The 17636-nt window shown below is 40.3% G+C and overlaps 1 protein-coding gene across 3 annotated transcripts; it reads left to right on the top strand.

The window, feature by feature from the left end:
- The first annotated feature begins 3540 nt into the window (after window positions 1-3540).
- LOC134882343 (CTTNBP2 N-terminal-like protein) lies at window positions 3541-16962 on the top strand. 3 transcript variants are annotated; one of them, XM_063909982.1, is made up of 7 exons: window positions 3541-3674; window positions 6553-6657; window positions 12745-12978; window positions 13789-13896; window positions 14387-14575; window positions 14680-14850; window positions 15012-16961. In XM_063909982.1, the coding sequence occupies exons 1-7, from the start codon at window positions 3636-3638 to the stop codon at window positions 15948-15950; spliced, it is 1785 nt and encodes a 594-aa protein (XP_063766052.1). In that variant the 5' UTR covers window positions 3541-3635; the 3' UTR covers window positions 15951-16961. The 3 variants fall into 3 exon arrangements, with proteins under 3 accessions (XP_063766052.1, XP_063766054.1, XP_063766053.1); XM_063909983.1 differs by lacking the exon at window positions 3541-3674 and adding an exon at window positions 4349-4390 and having other exon boundaries at window positions 15012-16962; XM_063909984.1 differs by lacking the exon at window positions 12745-12978 and having other exon boundaries at window positions 15012-16962.
- The last annotated feature ends 674 nt before the right edge of the window (window positions 16963-17636 follow it).

Here is a 17636-nt window from a genome sequence, read left to right as displayed (position 1 = left end):
CACCTTCAGGGAAATGAGCTGAGGTGTATTCATCTCCGACACGGTCATTAAACTCTCCAAGCCATGCTGATCAACAAACTCTTGCTTTATAACTCACAAGTCTTGATAGTAAAGAATTGCTAGACACCCAAATTTGATGGAGTTAGTTTTTCTGGCTTGGGAGAAAAAAACTTTGTCAAAAAAGTTGATTCAAATGTCACCCAGGGTGCCCATAAATCACTTCTAATACCCCGAACCTCCATTTGTCTCGATTCTCTTGTAAGCCAGTGATTTGTAGTCGGCTCCGTTTTTGTCAGCTCATACCTAGAGGGCTATAGTTTGTCTAAGCTCGGAGACTTCTTGTTGTCGCAATCATAAATTATATTGGTTCTATTTTTTATTTTTTTTATCCATAAAGAGATCATCTTTATCATTTAGTGATTGAGGTGAAACTTCACTTGAATAAGTGAGGTAACAGGGAGCACAGTTTTTAGGGTTCAATAAATGCCTTACATTATAGCATTGTAAGTGGTGCAACGTGCAGAGAATACACAAATGAGCTGTAAGATATTAAATTCCACATACAGCTGCTGCCATCTGATTAGGAAACAAATATATTGGGAACTGTCTGCTGCTTGATGACACATTTCATCTCTGGAGATATGCAAATAACTAATCAGGACTGCTTCAAGGTCAAGCACTCGGGCAATTTATGTTTAACATGGCCACTGGCAAAACAAATCAGTTTCTCAACCTTAACCTATTTCACAGCTACACATGCAATCGGGGGAGCGGAGTAGCCATGTGTGTTTTACTGACAGACTGACAGACTGACTTACTGGGGGGTATTGAGAGGTTACATCCTCCCACACTCCTGAATGCATCTTCTGTACAGGGAATCAGATGCAAATAAAGAAGTGACAGATATGGAGCAATAGATGAATAACTAAAACCCCCACAGAACTGGGTGCCAGGCAACAGATGCTGATAACTGCCTCAGATTAGGTCCTAGATTGTTGTCAGCTCCTGCCAAGACTTGAATGCTATATTTACCGCTCTCTCCATCACTCCTCTGATCGTGTCTGAGCCACCGCGGTGTGTCATTTCCACATTATGTCTGGCATGGAGATCCAGGTGTGAAACTGAGATGAAATATTCATTCTGAATGCCAAAATACTTTCACTGAAGCAGAAAATTATTCGGCACAAGAGGAGGAGATTGAAGTTTTGTTGTATTAATCCTATTATTGGGCCCCCAGATGTTGGGGGTTATATGGCGGCCGCAGTTTTTAAGGGAAGTTTTAAAACATTTTATTTTAGTGGAACCTGAAACATCTTTAGCACAAATGAGGGGATCCAATCTGAGGTGTATTGTGAAAGTTGAAGTGTCTTTTTCATGATGCTCCATTACAGCGAGATAAATTTGATTCTCCTGTTTGGACATGCATTTAAAACTCAGTGAAAGACAGGACACCTTTAGCGAAATGTAGTTTTGGACTTTGCAAAAACAGCCAAGTCAGCGATTATGTCAGCACATATGAGAAGAGAGCGTGGGGGAAGATTGGTGTGAAAAATTACAAGAGAACAAAAATGAGGTTGTGCTGACCCAACAATATTTTGACTGGAGAGTCTTTCTTTCAAACAGGACTTTTAGGACTTCAGGGTTTTGGCATCAAATTATTTGTAAACAATAAACAATGGCAATGATTTGTGAGAAATATAAAAAACTGTGTTTGAGAAAATATTAAGTATTCATTAAAAAAATGAAGAAACGTGTTTGGCAAAGGAAGGACACAGGACAAAGACTGTAAGGGCAGAGATCTCCACAGCAGCCAGTCTGCGGGCTGAGCAGAGCAGCTTAATTGAAGAGCCTGAAATAGAGACTCTCTATTAAGGCTAAGGAGGCTCCCTGCACCATCAGCCTATCAGGAGCGACAATTGTCTGACTTTGCTCTCCGTATACCCTCAAGATAGCATAAAATAGGGATGTGGTTCTCAAATAGTGCAAAGATGCTGCATAGCCAAAGATAGGACGCCTTACTGGTGCTGATACAGAAGTAACTTCAAGTAATAGTGCAGTCCAACAGATCAAATGTACCCATGTTTTTTTTTAATCTCAAATTAAAGTATTACCATTTAAATCACTGTATGAGTATTTGGCTGCTGATTATGTGTATATCTGACTTGGAGCACATTGCCAAGATTACATGCAAATGGTAACAGTAAAACTGTTGGACTGTCCATTATGCTTATCCATAATGAAACAACTGGATATGAAGTACTAGTCTCTGCATGTTTATTGGGTGAACATACCACTTTGGATACTTTGCTTTCAGTTGTGTGAGCATTGCACTCTACTGGCAGCTCTAATGTATTACAAGCCTTAACTGACTTTTATTTTCAGATCCATAACACGATGAATACCTCAAATGATTTTTGTCACATGGCATCTGGAGCTCTTTGCCTAACAGCTGACAAAACAACAAAAACAACAACACAGCTTTGATGACCTCCCCCCAGCCACTATATCGTTAGATTTTCAAAGACAATTTTAGGTTTTTCTGTGCTGCTAATAAGAGACAGGAGTTGTGGGAAGTATGTTTCTGTGATTTATAAATATATATAACTAAAATACCTTCAACCGCTTCTGGTCTGAGAGCTGTCAGTGCCTTTTGTTTGAGCTGGCTGTTATATTAGGTCTTAACGTACAGCCAGTAAAGCTTGAGATTTACCAGGTCAACTCAGAAACCCATTGACTTCAACAGCTTCAACAGCACGTCGCCTTCCTGTAGCTCTGCAGACTAGGCTATTATGCCACCAGATGGCAGTCAATAATACTGTAATCCCATAAATCGAAGAATCAATTCAAGGGATGCTTTTAATTGAATAATTAATAATATTGGGATAATTAAACAAATGGTCAATAGATGGTTTATGTGGTGGTATTTTCTATGACCTATGGCATTTAGTTTTTATGTTGTCATGGCTATTTTCTCTGCATACCACTGGGTTTTTTGTAACATGCTGCTGTATTTATATATGAATAGCTGTGCATAGCCTTCATAGACTTCACTGTAGTGAATCAATAACACTGCTATAATTCATAAAATAATAAAAATGATACAGTTCAAATTAACGTTAATTAATCTTTTAAAAATATATGACTATATATATATGCTTCATTTTAAAAATATAATGCACAAGTATAACTGTTCAATCTCAAAAACATATAAATGTATTAAATTGTCAATAAGTTTTACAGGAATATTTTGGAGTATCAACATAACAGATGACAAAAAACATCAGTTAAGTGTATAAACGTGGCAGTCACTACTTTGACACCATCAAATATAATTTCGTCCGGAGGGTTTGCGTGCTTAAAGTAATTACGACCCATAAGAAACTTCTTAAGAAGAGGCAGGCACTCGACAAATACTAAACAAAGAAATCCAACCAAAATCCAAGAGGTGGGACGTCATTGGCCCTGCCCACTTTCCCAGAAACTGACCACTCATTGGTCATTGTCCCAAGCTCTGCCTCGTCTATTGGCTAGCTGAGCTTTCAGTTAGAACAGTGTTTGGCCGCTAACTGTTCCGCTGTGTCGGGATCAGAGGCAGCAAATCAAGTGAAACAAATCTCCTGACAGGAGAAAAGTTCATGCTGGAGTTTTTAAAGACCTCAGAGGGCCTCATGAAGGTAAGAAGATCCGCAAAAAACGTTTTGGGGTCGGCGGTTTCAAACCGGAGACGATCATCTGTACTGTTTCACCGTCTTTTAGCCACTTTCTGGTTCTAAAGAAAAGAAAAACAGAAAAGTAGTCAACGCTACAGGCCGAACCGTTTGCACTGCATCTTCTTAAGATTAAATGTCACGTAGGTGTGTTTTGTTTGTGCTAAAAACTACAGTTAAAATACATTAAAGATATATCAGTATTTATATCTTTTCAGCGAAGAAGAAAGGAAGTAGCGGAACGTCAACACATCAGTCAGGCTGCTGATGATCTTGAAGAAAGTGCTGATTAAATTCACATACAGTAGTTCCAGTTGTTAAATAACGTGTATTTACTCTGTAATGGCAACATACTAGTTTAATGCATTCGTTTTTAAAGACTAGGATGCATCAAAAGCCAATTGGCAGCAAGCTGTGTGAGTAGCCTAAGTAACCTACACAAGAAATAGGTTAGTTGCCAAATCCAATTTAGTTGGCAGACATGCTGCATCTGGTCAGCCATCATGATTAAAAGAACAAGGAAACTGAGCAGACCTCTCCTGCTGTACTTCCCCTCAGTTGACCCTCTTCTTGTGGGCCAAGTCTGTGACCCCCCTCCCTGACCAGTGGGCTACAGTCAGCTGCAAGATGATGTGAAGGCTAAATCCTCCCACGGGTTTAAAGACAAGGGAATGTGTTGCACTGTATGTGTGTATAAAAGATAATTATGTTGGAATGCTTTATGAAATGTCGTGCATATTGCTAGTATAACTTTAGATTCAAATTGAGCAACATGAGAAGAACTGGATTTTTAATGACATGGACTTTGAGATGATTTGAGTGAAGGAGGTTCATTTTCCATTTATACTGTTCACAGAAGACTCTGAAGCAGCTACTTACAAACCTATTTGTACCAGGGCAAAGCATGTGTTTTTGCAACAGGAGCCTCTATGTGTTTTTAATGAGTTTACAGTGTTGCAGACGAAGCACATGGCTGACCAGGCTTAAAACAAACACGGATAAAAAGGATTATGGACACAAGGCTTTCGTTAGGAACTAGAGCCACCGTGTGGGAAAATGTGTATTTCCCATGATATCGCTTAGTGTTTTTGTACCCTCATGATTACTAACTCTAACCCTCGGGGATTAGGTGAAATAATATTAAATAATGATGAGGATCTAAACAAGCGTGAAGACACATGAAGGCTCCAACTGGTCCAGACATTTCTCATAACACAGTGCAAACACTTCCGCACAGTGATTACAGCGGACTGTGAAATTAGCGAGCAAGTCAATATAAGCAAAACCAAGGGAGGTGTGTGTGCAGTAGTTTAATTAGCATTTTACCCCTGTGGTTACGCCACAGAGCATGAGTGCTGGTGAAGGCACACAGTTGAAACACTGTGTGCCTTCTTTGTGAAGGGACGCTGCTGTAGGGATTAGGCTGTAGGTGCAGTTCACCTCTTACTTTCTGTATGCTTCTCTAAATAAGTGGCACAGTATGTTTAAGTTCTGGAAATATGCTCTCCAGATTTCTCAATTTTATTGAAGACACAGGGAAATATTGTAGCTACTAGCTCATATTTGAAAGGCAAAGAGCTCCTGTCTGTCCCAGAGCCCAAAGAGATTAGACCAACCACTTTGGGTGACTTCATGGTATGGAAAGTTTTGGAGACCACAGAGTGCTCTGAGAGAAGCCCCAGCACACTGTTGAATGAATCGTAATTCAGGTGTGGATAAATGTCTAGTAAACAGCAATGAGTAAGATCATTTGAGACTTTTATCGAATAAGAGCCTACTTCCTACTAGTAAGTAGTTGGCCAGTGTAGGAGCAATCTACACATCAAGCATAATGATATGAAAAGGATGCTTAGTATAATAACGCCAGCTTTGATCTTATTTCAAAGAGAGGCCCGCATACGTTCTTCTGGCCAGAGTGAGGTTGCATGTTTGGGGTGAGGAGACCGCAGGGCTTGTCAGCAGTAGCAACACAGCTGTGAGATTACAGCACAGAGACACTACAAAGAGACCACATCACATTTCCAACACAAAACAACCAACTGTCACGGGAGCAATTATGAATGAACGTTCAGTGGGAAAAACAAAACAAAGTGATGTGATATTAGTTTCAACACTGAACTTAAAAGTCAAATTTGAATTCACAAATATTAAGCTTGAAGTGTTTAAGACAGATGATGGAACAGCTTAAAAGCCGTTGTTTGATATGTGATCTATCTGTGCCTGATGAGCATGTTGGCTTGTATTGTTGCAATGTTTGTCACATTATTATGCTGAAATATCCAAAATGTAATATGAAAATGAAATGAGCAACTTTGAAAACAATGTGGCCTCATTTTCATTAGGATGCTCTTCTTTTATTTTTGAACAGTAGTTGTTTTATTCATGTACTGTAAGGTCCTCACATTTTGTTTGAGCTCAACCTTTGACCTCTTTAATAGTTCTGTTGTAGCGCAACTCTTGCCCTACACCCACCATAAGCTGTCTGGTTTCTTTTCATTCGTGAGAAAAAACGTTACAACATATGTAGTACAATGGTTGTGTCCTGCAAAATAACCCCCACCCAAGATTATATCCACATTAAGCTCATAAATCAGGGGGCTAGATGATATAGATTAGATGTCTGTCTAGATGTCTGATTTTTGTGAAATTGGAAAATGCATGGCTTTGTTTCAAGTTGTAATAACTGAGAATCATTTGGGGGAAAACAGTTTGTTTTCCTAGTAAAGCATATATGGTTTCTCAGTATTTCCTTTCGGAATGTGTTTTTTGTTTTTGGAGTTTGTAATGAAATTCAAATCAAAAATCAATTAGTAAATCAGATACTTTTTATGTTTTGCCCTCACAGTCCAAGCTGAACATGGACAGTTTGACCAAGCCAGAGTTGCTGATGCTCTTCAGCATCCTGGAGGGTGAGCTGGAGGCGCGGGACCTGGTCATTGATGCCCTCAAGGTACCTTTCCTAGAGCTTGTAACAATGTAACATTTCAGTGACTCTCTGCACAAGCTCTTTCTTCCTAAAGTAAACCCATTTATATTTAAAAAGTAATTTTTTTCACAGCAGGAAAAAACAATGAAAGGTCGGAGAAACTTAGATTGTGCTTTTGTAAGGAAACAATAAGCAAAGGTCCTCATTGTGTGTATTTGTTATACAAAAATGGTGGATAGCAGTATAACAGATTATGCTGCAGACACTTTTCAAGCCTACAGAAGGAGGTCTTGCACAAACCTACATGGGGAAGTTTATTGATACCTGGTGTTATATAAGTTAGGTCAATTTAGAGTTATGAATACCAGTAAAACATATCAGTCATGCATGTGTTACGGGATCCAAAGTAAATAGAGATTTGGCAACACGGCGAGGAGGAAAAACCAAGCTAAAACAATTAAGATTTTATCCAAGAAATGCTGTTAATGGCAGTCATTTCCTGTGAAAAAGCTTAGTGTATGGAAACGACAAAGCCATGTGTCTGTGATGCTAATATTCCCATGTCCATTATGTTTGCAGCAAACTAGAGTCTATGTCTCTGGAGAACAGAGTCTTTTGTCTAAAGTTTCAATGAGTAGACGCACCCCAGGGAGATTGAATATGTAGACCCAATGCAACAAGTACACACACACACACACACACACACACACACACACACACACACACACACACACACACACACACACACACACACACACACACACACACACAGAGTTCGATTACAAGTAGCTCAAACCTCTGGTTGTTTTACTTTAGCAGGATTAATGCTGCATTTTCAATTAAAGGATCGTAAAGCTATTTTCTGCTTCCGTGTCCTTTGACGTGCTGTGTTCTGCAGGCCCACATGCTTTCAGTGAATATTTGCATGGCGTTAGGAGGTTTTGTCAATACAAACTATTGTAAATGTGCTTCAGTGTCATTCTGCTGCTTCAAAAAATGAAGATGCAGCCAGCAAAGTGGAGAGCAGCCGTCCAAAGAGCACTCCGCTAAATGTTCATGTGTTGTGTCTAGACCACATTCCTCCATTTCTCCTGGGATCTGGCCATCTAAGGCAAGAAGAGTTGCAGCCCACTGGGTGCCTGATGACTCAATGTGAGCGAGAGTAGGAGTGGAGAACAAATAAACATTGGCCTTAACTGGAGCTTGAGGGGAATATGGCTTTCATGGCTCCACCTGCACAAACTGTTAACTCATTCAGGTCTGGGATCGGATCACTGCTGCAGTGTTAACCATTACAGATCTTAAGTTAAGGGTATACTCTCTGAACTGGAGTAAGTGCAGGGTATAAGTGAAAAGGATCTCTTGGGGAAACTGATGTCTTATCTGCAGCACAGCATCCATGTTTTCCAAATAAAAGCTCAGCTGCATACCGTTATGTTATTCAATTTTTTAGGGATTGGAGAGGGGGAATCCTGGGTCTTGCCCTCACATGAAGACAGATTGGTATCAATAAAACATCACCTGATAATACTCTAGTTTTAAGCCGACAATTATCGGATAATTTGCCATGCACTTTTATTTTACAGCCATTCATGGTCCCCAGAGGATGCTTTTTTCTATTGCGATCCCTTGATTTTGCAGATGGCACCAGCAGCAGGTCAAACTAATACCTATCCTGTCAAATATCTCAGCAACCACTGTCTGGATTTGCGATAGTTTGTACAAAAAGTCATAGTCCCCAGAGGAAGAACCCCATTGTCTTTAGTTATATTGCTATCTTTAGGTTAACATTTGTTGTTTTGAGTGAAAGGATGGATTGCCATTAACATTCATGTCCCCCTTGGGTTAAAGGGAAATAACATTTAGTGATCTTTTCAATTTTTAGATAGCTGTCTTCAGGTAGACGTTTTAATTTGCCCAACGGTTCATAACCAAATACCTGAGAAAACAAATGACAAATCCATCAGCATGGTTAGCATTTCCTGTATGTTGGCATGCAGATGTTTAGCATTTTGCTGGATAAACTGCCCTGTCTACGTGCAGATGATCCACTCCAGTCTGGTTTCAACAATAAGATTGCTCATGGGCCTACAGTAATAAGAGAAGTACATGTAGTCATGTTGCTCATGACCGACGTGTCACTGCCACACCAAATGTCATGTGAGAAATCTTTGGCTCAATGAAAAATCACCATGGTCATACCACCCCTCTACAACTCTTTGCTTTTTTATGCCATTGCTTTATTGTTAAAAGAACTGGAGCTGGCCAGTTTTTATTCGCATTTCTATTCTCGGTGTTTAAACAATCTACTATTCTTATCAGTGTTTTCTACTGAATGTAGTATAAGTACAGGATGTGTGGTTAATGAAGTGGTTTTTCTGTGGTCCTCTATATTAAATTATGCAGAACTATCAATGGTATTCTAGCTATCCGCTACATTTTGCCATTTGTGACTCACTTCAGCAGCTGCTCAAGCTGTGGCTTTCAAAAGGAAGTTAAGTCTCTGGCAATTCTCATATTTGGCATACAAAGCTCTGCTGTGATCCAGTGTTTCCTTTGCTTAGGGAAGGAATATGGGTCTTCACTTACTTAAGTTCAAAGGGAACTTAAATATGGAAATGAGCCTTTTAATTACCGTCAAGTTCACATGGTGTGTTGACAAGTGCTTTCAAATGGACGTACTTTTAACAGTTAACCATGCATGTTATGGGGTAATGGGGCACAAATAGGGAAGAACAGCCTTTTTTGTAGCTTTGAGGTGCATCAGCTGATTGGATTAGTGTCACTTACTGTACCATTCACAATCATGTGCTGATGAATATTATTCTCCAGACATCCATTTACATTGACATACATGAGCATTTCAAGAATCTGCTTTAGCAGCTCTGCAATATATAGGACTCGTGGGTGAGATTTCATATATCACCATCACTTAGTATTATACAAATCTTGTCACCAACCTCGCACAACTTAAACAGAAATCCAGGCATGTGTCAGCAAAAGATAAGCTGGATTGGAACCAGTGCAGTATGGCACAGAAACATCCCAAGCAAAAGCACACTAGTTGCCAAGAACCGAAAGCCAAAAGGAAAAAGCATGAATAATGGAGGTAGAGTGTGTAGTAGCCATGCAGTGAATGTTTATGGGCACTCTTCATGTACAGTCTGATGTAAGGACTAAGCAATGGAAGGAGTTAGGTGTTAAGAATGAAATAATGTTAGGAATGTTTTTCCTGTTATTCCTCTGTTCCCTTCTTCCAGCCTCTCTGCAGCAGTGGAGGATTGAAGCAGAGGAAAACAGCCTCCCTTTGTGGAAGTCTGTGCATTGATGGGCTGGGAAGTGAGCAGAGGGACACTGAGTCTGTGTTCATGGGTGAACCTTTGTGTAAAAGGGGACTTTTGAATAAGAGAATAGTATTTAAAGGTCAATTATTCAGTTCTCGTAATGTGTGAGACTTAACAGAAAAAAGCAAAAATGACCTGATCTTTAAAAATTGTAGACGTGTTTGGATGAGTTTCACAATAGTTTCATCTTGTGTTTGAAGTGGATTGTAAAGTGTTTTTTTCTCACTCTTAGTATTGCTTACAACTGCAGCAATGAAAGTCAGACTAAGTGTTTATCCTGAGGCAACGTAGGTGTCTAGAATGTAAACCTGATCCAAGCAGCTTCAATCTTTGACCGTAAAATGAAACATCAGAGCAGACAGTCATTGACGGGAAAACTGTCGGGCTGTCGGCCAAATCTGTCGTCAGATTTCTCTTTGAGGATTTCTCTGCAAAATTAGATACCTTTTTTAGGAAGAAAAGAAGACCCATTAAAGAAATTGTAGTGTTTATTTTAATCACAAGTACGCCTTCAAAAGAAATATTTGGCAGGCAAATGTCATGTTTTCTAAGTCGGTTAGATGTGAAACCTGTATTGTATGAACATAGTGAGGACAAGGGCTATATGCCACTTTCATAACATAATCTACATTGCATTAGATTAAGGGCTTCAGATAGCGTCTACTTTAAACGTGCATTTTTTAATCCTCCTGGGCATCCTGTGTTTTCCTTGTTTGAGCCACCTTCACACAGTCCTCAGTGGACTGGATCAAATAACAGCAGCCTTGCCCGGCAGCCTTGCCCCTCCTCCCTCGTGTCAGATGAGCTAATATTGTTGAAGATGACAATCACCAAGCCTTGGATCTGTTGGGGAATATTGCTTGAACTTCTCCGTCTGCAGCCATCAAATGGCACTCTGTATTTTTAACACTTTGCTAACTAACTCCAGGTGCTGAACTCTCTTTGTACGTAACATGTCAGTCATATGACAATGTCTCGATCACCAGTATAAAAGTTAGACTTTAGAATCAATCAATGTTATATGCAATCTGATGAAATTATTTATGGATCAGCCATTAAGTGTCCAATCTGCATTACATCTAGTTTCTTAGTCAATGTCTTTCTGGAGTTCAGCGTTTGCTGTGTCACATTCATCCAGTCACAGTGGGTCCACACGTAGTAAGGTCCCCACGTGAATCTACAGAAATGTTTTTGGGAAAAAGTAATTGCTGGTATCACATCAGTATTTAGTAACGAAACAAATCAAAATTGTTTTTGAAAAAGTATGGGTATCCCTAGTTATAAAGGTTGTGGTTTTACTCCAATATAATGCCATTTTAAAGGGTCATAAATACCTATGTACTCAGCTTTTGTAAGAAATGTTCGTTTATTTGAAGCCCAGGAGTCGGTTTAAAAGAAAGAAAGCAAATCTCCTTTAAAAGTTATAAAAGGAGTGTTTAATCAAATTTAATACCCTCACAAACAATCTGCAGCTCAATGCTCTGCAAGAAAAGTGAATCAGCTGAATGTTGTTCTTCAGGGACAACCACGCTCTTGGCTACACACTAAACTTCTTCAGTAATCTCAGTATCAGTCATCAGGAGCTATGTCCTCACCTTGCTGAAGAGGATACTGTTCTCTCTAATCTTTTGATCCTCTTTTGTTGAAACCTCACGAAGACAACCTAGAGCTTTCTCCCCCTCTTTCCCTTTATCTCCCCCTCTCTCTTACCCCCCTCTCCCTCTTTTCCTGTATGGCCCAAAGGCATCTGCTGAACCTGAACTGTCTTGCTGCCATTATTCCTCCTTTGTCACGGGTTAAACATAGAACAGGTCTGCCTTGGCTTAGGTCCAGTATAGAGCAGCTGTCCTGCTAAAGATAGACAGACACACACACACACCATCTGTTGCTTCTTCCTTCTGCTTCACTCTTTCTCTGGCATTTTTCTGCATTTCTTCTTCCTCTCTTCCCCTTCCTTCCCATCTAAAGATAATTGCCATTCAAGTATTAGAGAAGCTGATAATGTGTGTGGAACAAAGTATTTGTTTCCCCTTTTACATATAAGTGAAGTGACACATGTTAAATCACAACTATCAGGGATTAGAACCATCCAATCATTTCATAATAACACCAAAGTAAAGTCATGTGGATGTCAGTTTTTTTAGTAAAATATAGTGACTGCTATGAATGATTACAGCTAGAGTTAGGGTTCAAACTAAACAGTTAAGTGTGTGTTCAGATAAGTATTGGACAAAGTCAGACTTAAAATGTTGCTACATGAAAAAAGTAAAAGGATCGTTCTGATGGGTTCATTCATTTATGTGTTGCAATGCTCATGGAAATCCCTCAATATCCAATAAATATTTCATTGAATAAATGAAAACTTTGGATATAGCAACAGTCAGGGATCACTTGAGTCTTTTTGGCACAGCATTGCATCCAATAGTTAAGATATTTCGGTTTGGATCAAAGGTTGAACCAACCTACCAACGGATTTTTTTATCTGTAAAACCCAACCCCAAAAATTCTCTCTTGAAAATGTATAAAGGCTTTATCCAGTAACAGCTGAGTTTAAAACAAGCCTGAGGAGCAAGAAAAGTGATCAGAAAGAATAAATCACATGGTAAAACCAAGAAGCCTTTTTCTGTAAACAAGGGCATTCATACCAAAGCCATTCCACTCGTGAATATTTCCTACCCAGTAACCTTTAGACCACAAACGTACTGTAACTAAATCACTGTCCCTCGCTGAGCTCCATTACACTCTCCCCTGCCTCTCTTCCCTTTAGGGCCAGCGTAAAGAGCTGTTCATCCAGGAGCGCTATGGCAAGTACAACCTCAGCGACCCCTTCCAGGCCCTTCAGAGAGACAGTGAGGCTGTCGGGGACCAGAACAAAGAGCAGGGCTGTCCCTCCTCTACCTCCAACCCTCTGGTGGTTCTCAAGCTAGTGGTGAGCCACTGCAGGAGGATGCAGGAGAAGATGTTGGCCCAGCTAGCTTCAGCGGAAAGCAGGCACAGAAGGGTGGGTGTGGATGTGTGGTTCTTAATTACGGGAGGCAAGAATGAGCTGGTTTCTCATGCGGATCTAAAATCTAAAAATTGAGAAACATGAAAGATAAAAAATGCTTGTCCTCACTAGTGAAAAAATATTTTGAAAATATTTTAAATGGAGATTGCCACCAGCAACTTGCAATAAGGATTATTCAAGCATACAGTGTATAAAAACAGCTGGCAAAAACAGTTTGGTACACAAAACGAATTAAAACTCTTGTTTCTGTAGATGTTTTTAAGGAACAGTAAAATAACAAATTAAAAACAGCATCGTTTTCAGCATGAACTATTTCCAAAAGGCCCACACTAAGAGTCCTTCACAGGTGCACAGTAACAGAAATAAAAACAAAGAAAAAAATAGTATCTGCTATCTTATTTCATGTTTTCTTTTGTTTAATGTAACAATCTAGGATTGTCTAATGAAGACAGTGTCTCCTGATTTGATTTTGTGTTAAATCATAAAGACAAGGATATTATGCCTTATGTGTGTTTTTTTGTTTTGGTATATACTTAAATGACATGTTTTGGAACTGTGAAAAACACTCAATCATCGTAGGCTTTGTGAAACCATAGAGTGATGACTATACTTTTCCCTGCAGGCGGGCTGAACAGGGTACTCATTTAAATAAGCTTAGTTATGTAACCATTTAGCTGAACTGCCATCAGCGTTTTCACTCACAATGTAGTAGCTTCAAAAATAACTGTTATTGGCCAGCGTAAGGCAGACCATACCAGATGGTTTCCCTCTTGACTCTCTGTCTCCCCACTGTGTTTGCTTCAGGTCATTGCAGATCTGGAGGAGGAGAAGAGGAGGCATGCTGAGGACACAGCCGAGGGAGATGATGTCACTTACATCCTGGAGAAGGAGAGGGAGCGTCTACAACAACAGGTGCCCTCTAATTAAAATTGACATGGGCTGCACTGTAAATATTTGCACAAAATGTACTGTGGGAAAGCTTTACGTGAACTGGTGTCAAAAGCTTTCAAGTAAACTGATACATTATAAATGTTTTTCTATAGCACATATTTTTTGTATGAAATAAAAAGACGTGGAGCCAATCCTGGATCACTACGTGACAGCAATATTCAAAACCGTTTCTGGTCTCAGACATTTCCAGTGAAACGGCTACTGCCCGCGCAGCATTAGAAATTCCGGCCTTCAAAATAAAAGTTTGTCTTGCCGTGTTTTGGGTTTTTTTCCAACTTTTTTTTTTCACTTGCATAACTGCGACCCACTCAGTGGGTCGCGACCCACCAGTTGAGAACCACTGTTCTAATAGACGTTGAGTCAGACAGTAAAATGGATGAAGACTAAAGCAAAACAATGTTTACCTCCTCTGACAACTTTGTTCATTGTTGGTTTGCCTCTTTCTCTATAGCTGGAGTTTGAGCGGAGCCAGGTCCGGCGGTTAGAAAAAGAGCAGTGGCGGATGACAGAGCAGCTAGAAGAAGAACGGGCTCAACACAAGCAGCTCTCCTGCGCTCTTGCCAAAGAGTGCAAGTGGGCAAGTTCCCGCGCTCTGGAGGAGGGTCACCGGCTGAGTGAGGTGAACCGTAAACTCGACAAGGTATCAACATTTTGAAAACAAGTTTATTTTCTTTTGCTGTAACAAATGTTGTTTCTTGTTATATTTTGCATTCAGGTGTAACATATTTTGTTTTAATTTTGCAGGAGAAGGAGTCTTGTCAGGACCTGAGAAACGAACTGGAGGATGAGAGGCGGCGAGCTCTGAGGATGGAGGCGAGGGTGGAGGAGCAGCTGGCCGAGTTTGACACAGAGCGAGAGCAGCTCCGCTCACGTTTGAAGAAGGAGGAAGCTCACTGCTGTCAGCTGCAACAACAGGTGGGAACACTTAAGGCATTGATCATGCAGGTGGCAGAAGATTGCACATTTTGCATACTATATTTACTTCATGTAATTTCATCTAACCTTAGAAAATTGGCTCGCATTGTACAGCCAAATTTCTACTTGAAATTCATCTCTTTCACGATTTTTGTGATCAGGTACAGGAGCTGAAGAGGAAGCTGGAGGAGCGAGGTGTTACAGAGGTAGTTAGAGCTCCAGTACAGGCAGAAAGAAAGGAGTGGGCCTCCAGAGCTCCTGCGAGACAGATAGCAGTAGACATTGTTACAGTCAAGGACATTGGAGAAGACACACAGCAACATGCGCTGCCAAACGTCAACGGTCAGGACTGTACGGATGAGACCGACGGGCACCACGACCCAAACAACGGCCTCTCAGATGACATCTGTCTACAGAACGGAAATGAAAATTCTCCAGTTCATCAGAACCAGGCTTCCTCATCCAATCTCCCTACCTCCTCCCCCTGCACCTCACCCGTCCTTGCCAAGCGGCCACCAGGCAGCCCGAGCCCTGGCAGCTACCAGTCCCCCTACCAAGCCGGGATCAACCAGCGTTTCCACGCTGCTCGGCACAAGTTCCAAGGCACCATAGACCCAGAGCCTCAGACCCAGGCCGCACAACCCGCCCTTCCCCCCTTGCCAAAGGATGCCCCCCCAGTTACCAGCAGTCCCCCGCTTGAAGCCAGCCCAGTGAAGCAGATGGCTCGGAGCACCGTCACACAGGTCCTGTCTCGCTTCACCACCGGACAGCAGAACGCCGCACCGAAGAGCGCATCGCCCAACAACTCGCCCTTTGGGACAGACTACCGAAGCCTGGCTGCGCCCTTGTCTCCGGTCATAGCAAGGGCAGCAGGGGCACTGCAGCAGGGGATCAGATCACCCACCATCCCCAGGGCCGACAGGGGCAATCCTCCACCCATCCCCCCCAAGAAGCCCAGTCTGGCTCAGGCGCCCCCCTCCCCGGCCGCAGTGCCCCGGTCTGCCAGCCACTTCTCTGACTCCGCCCTCTCAGGCAGCTGTGGCCTCACCTCCAGCCAGGAGGGAGTCAAAGAACTGGACATGGTGGTGTCTTCTAACTAACTGATCATTTGAGTCATCAATAAACTAGTCCGCTGCTGCTTTGCTCGTGACATGATGGTTTAATCCACATCTCATCTTTTTGAAAGTTGATATATTGTTTTGTATATGACAGGATTTACATCCTATGCTTATTGAACAGAGGTCCCTTCAAACACTGTCTTTGTATTTATTAGATTTTTCTTTTATGCGCTCTACTTTAGGTAGCGGTTAAGGGGCTGGTACTAATGAAGAGTTACAACTACTAAATTTAGTTTCAATTGTGCCAATACTTTATGTCGGGCACACCGTACTATGAAAGTATTCTACATTTTTTGTGTCATATTTCCAAAGAATGCTAATCAGTGTACCACCTGAAGAGGCATTATGTTCCATAGTATGTTGCTTGTTATTACAACAAATACTCTAATCTTCAAACCAAATGTAAGAAGTAGTCCTTGGACCAATTTTTGTTACAATATATGTCTGATTTCAGTGTGCACTCTTTTGTACTTAGCTGCCGTTTTTATAAAAATGTATTTTATAAATGTTCTTTAGTTATTAATGTATGATGTGTTAGCACAGAAGACAATCTATTCAGTGTCATACCGAGCTTAAATCATGTATTACTTTATATTGCAGTTATGATAATTTTATGTCTCAGATTTTAAACAGACCACAGAGAACAATGAGATTAGTGTTGCTGATAGATGTCATGTTTTTGTCATTTATAGGAAATCATGATAAAGGTTTTATTAGTCAATCATGGCTCTGATTATTATCATATCACAACTGCTGTGTTGGTTATCTCTACTCTTATCAGATCCTTTACAGTACTGTAAATGCTGGAAAGTGACAGATTGAATAAATTAATCCCAGAGATTGTCAACTATTTATGTCTTCTTTTTCCAAACTCAAAGGAGTTACATATATGTTGCTTATTTTAAGTGTTAATCTCTTAAGGGAGAGCCTGCTTCCATATTTGTTATCAATTATTCTGCAAGTGATTGTTTAGATTCATTGATGAAAAGGTTTGTTTCTGATGATCGTATATGAATAAAAAGCATCAACTCGCCCCACTGCATTTCACACTTATACCTAGCCACTTCACATAAGATTAATAGCATCAATAAATGTTATTGATTATTATTATAATATATTATTATGATATTATTATTATTGATATTGTTATTGATGATACTACCTTCAGTAGTATCATATTTTACCTTACCTTATAAAATCCAACATTTATATTCAATGAGAAAGTTACTTAATGGGACTAATTTATCCAACTAGAAACCAGTATCTAGCATCCTCAGATAATGATTTACATATTAGGGACACCAATAAACTTTTTCTTAAATTTCATGATGACAATTCCGCTAATGTTCTGTAATCTGAAGGATATACAGTAGTGTTTAGGAACTGTACAGTCAGGAAGTGTCCTCTAGGGGTCAGTATTTGATTAGTCGCCTACGGCTGGCAGGAAATGCATGAATAATTGCTATGGGCTTTGGGATGCACTGCACTAATACGCTTTGTTCCATATAAACAATAAGCCACTCTGTTTTAATTCGTAATATTTAGAGGATAATATCAATATGCACTTCATCTCCAAGTATGATAGAAACCTTGAAACCTTGAAAGGAAAAATGCATCATTATTAAACCATAGCTATAAATTATACTGTACTATAGTACATTATATTAT

The sequence above is a fragment of the Eleginops maclovinus genome, chromosome 20 (assembly GCF_036324505.1).
Source record: "Eleginops maclovinus isolate JMC-PN-2008 ecotype Puerto Natales chromosome 20, JC_Emac_rtc_rv5, whole genome shotgun sequence".
Classification (NCBI taxonomy): Eukaryota; Metazoa; Chordata; class Actinopteri; order Perciformes; family Eleginopidae; genus Eleginops; species Eleginops maclovinus.
This window is presented reverse-complemented; position numbering and strand designations above follow the sequence as displayed.